Source organism: Gavialis gangeticus, unplaced genomic scaffold (assembly GCF_001723915.1).
Source record: "Gavialis gangeticus isolate Ggan-Ray unplaced genomic scaffold, GavGan_comp1, whole genome shotgun sequence".
NCBI classification, from domain to species: domain Eukaryota; kingdom Metazoa; phylum Chordata; order Crocodylia; family Gavialidae; genus Gavialis; species Gavialis gangeticus.
Window position 1 is genome coordinate 2,719,735 of NW_017729033.1, and position 2,388 is coordinate 2,722,122.

General features: G+C 45.4%; 1 protein-coding gene across 7 annotated transcripts in view; it reads left to right on the plus strand.

The window, feature by feature from the left end:
* The window catches only part of ALMS1 (ALMS1, centrosome and basal body associated protein), a 123,223-nt gene that overhangs the window by 41,679 nt on the left and 79,156 nt on the right, over nt 1-2,388 (plus strand). For all 7 annotated transcript variants that reach the window (XR_002099266.1, XM_019526319.1, XM_019526320.1 and 4 more), the window contains exon 5: nt 2,099-2,258. Coding sequence is in view for 6 of the 7 variants with exons in the window: in XM_019526319.1 (XP_019381864.1) it covers nt 2,099-2,258 (160 nt within the window). In the remaining variant the exon portion in view is untranslated. The remainder of the gene's footprint in view (nt 1-2,098; nt 2,259-2,388) is intronic.

Below are 2,388 nucleotides of genomic sequence, written 5' to 3' on the forward strand. Positions count from 1 at the left end.
TGAACTCCCCTTTCCCTGGGGTTGTGGTCCCTTAGGGCCTCACTGACAAGCCTCCTGAGCTTGTCAAAGTCAGCTTTTCTGAAGTCAAGGACTTCCGTGTTGCTGACTAACTTGCCAGCTTTACGGTGGATGGTGAAGGTGATCAGCTTGTGGTTGCTGTCACCTTAGCTGTGCCAGTTTCAGCAGGGTGTGAATACTGGGGAGAGTTGATCTTCCGAGCACCTTGGTGTCCCAAATCTTGTCCTGCCACTTGATCTTTAGTACCTTGCACAGGAAGCAGAGCTGGAAGTGGTTTAATTTCTTGACATGATGCTGGTAAATGGTCCAGGTTTCTCACACATAAAGGAGGGTCGGAAGGATGATGGCTTTGTAAACCTTCAGTTTTGTCAAGGTTCGGATGCCTCTGCGGTCCCAGGCTGACTTACGGAGTCTGCCGAAGGCCACGCTAGCTTTCGCTAATCTCACATTGACTTTGTCATCAGTGTGAACAGCACGGGAGAGCGTGCTGCCTAGATAGGCAAACTTGTCGACCATCGGCAGTTGTTGGCCTTTAACTGAGATGTGTGGTTCGTGGGGTGTTGTGCCAGGTGCGGTTGGAAACATCACTTCAGGCTTCTTTGAGTTAATAGTGAGTCCGAAGTTGTCACAGGCTAATGAGTAGGTCCATGTGAGCCTGTGCACAACGCACAGTCATCATCGAAGAGGAAGTCACGAAGCATGGCTGTCTGGACTTTGGAGCCCACTCAGAGCCTGCACAGGTTGAAGATGTCTCTGTCAAAACGGTACCTGATCCCCATACCGTGGTCATCATCTTGGAAGGCGTCTGACAGCATAGCAGACAATCCCATGCTGGAGAGGGTAGGTGTGAGCGCACAGCCTTGCTTGATGCCATTTGTGGCTGGAAAGGGGTCAGAGCATTCGCCACTCACAAAGACACATGCCGTCATGCCATTGTGGAACTGTCAGACCATATTGATGAATTTTTTGGGACAGCTGTACTTTTTCATGATTTCCCAGAGGCCTTCACGGTTCACTGTGTCGAAGGCTTTGGTTAGATCGACAAGCGTGAGGAGAAGGTCGATGTTCTGTTCCTGGCACTTTTCTTGAAGCTGCCGGGCTGCAAACACCATGTCAGTGGTTCTGTGTCCTTTTTTGAAGCTGTATAGGTCCTTTTCCATATAGGAGCAAGCAATATGGGCGCATCCTGTCAGGGGTGGTACTGCTCTAATTTAAAAAAAATAATTACGTCTTATCTAGCTGGAGGCCCTATCAAGTCCTGTGTTCCATACACATTAAAGGTTGTATCATGCTAAAAACCTAGGATTTATAGGCTTAAATAATTTCTGGGTGCAATTAACAGTATTGATTTAGTAACCAAAGCTGTCTTTGAAAAAATCTGCTCCTGGCATGAAATGCTAGTAAGGAAGCAAGCAGTCACATTCTGTACTAATTTGGCATTTGTACAGTATTGATAGAAGGACCGTTGGGTCAATTAGCCCCTTTCTTGGCCAGCAAAGGATTGTTTCCTTAGTGCCTTCAAAAACAATTTGTCTGATACACTCTTTAAATAGTTCAAACAGTAGGATTTACACCTCTTCTGGGAGACTGCTCCATAATCTGACTGTTTTTTAAGGATGTTTTCCTGATGCCCAGCCTGGGTTTCTAAGATACAAGAAGTATTTTGTTTCCCTATGCCATAGTGTCATTTTGGTGGAAAGTGTTATTAAACCAGTTTTGTTTTCTTTTCTGTTTTTAATTAAAGACGTTTGAAATTGGTGCGAGCAAGGGGAGAGTTGTAAAATAAAATCCCGAAGAGTGAAGTGGAGTGGATGGAAGATCGATACACCAGGCAAACAAGCATAGCATTCTGGGTTGCGTGGCAGTGCATCCTTGGGCAACAAATTTAAATAAATGTTTTGGACCCAGGAAGAAATTTAGGAATTAAAAACTGCATTTGCTGGTTGGGTTGGGGAAAAATGCATTTGCCATGCTGGTTGGGGAAAGTGGTTAATTCTGAGCTTGCTAAACATGTGTGCCTCACAATGGTAGGAGACCCATTCACTGCTTTCCTTTTTTCTTTGTTCCTCCCTTTTGCCAGACCTATCTACGTAATCTTGGCATTGACCAATCACCTTCAAGTATACTGACTCCGTTTGCACCCAGAGGTCCAATCAGAGAGGTTGAATTTTCCCCGTCCGAGCTCAGAACATTGAAGGGGTCCACTGACACGTTAACAAAGCATGCCCAGCTATCTGAAGGTATGGGGGATGAGAGGATTTTGGTGCATGAACCCTTCGGGCACTTGGTTACCTCTCCTCACTTAAGGCTGGTTACATGCCATATATCTGCTTTCTTCCTCTAGACCTTTTTTTTTTTTTTTTTTTTTTT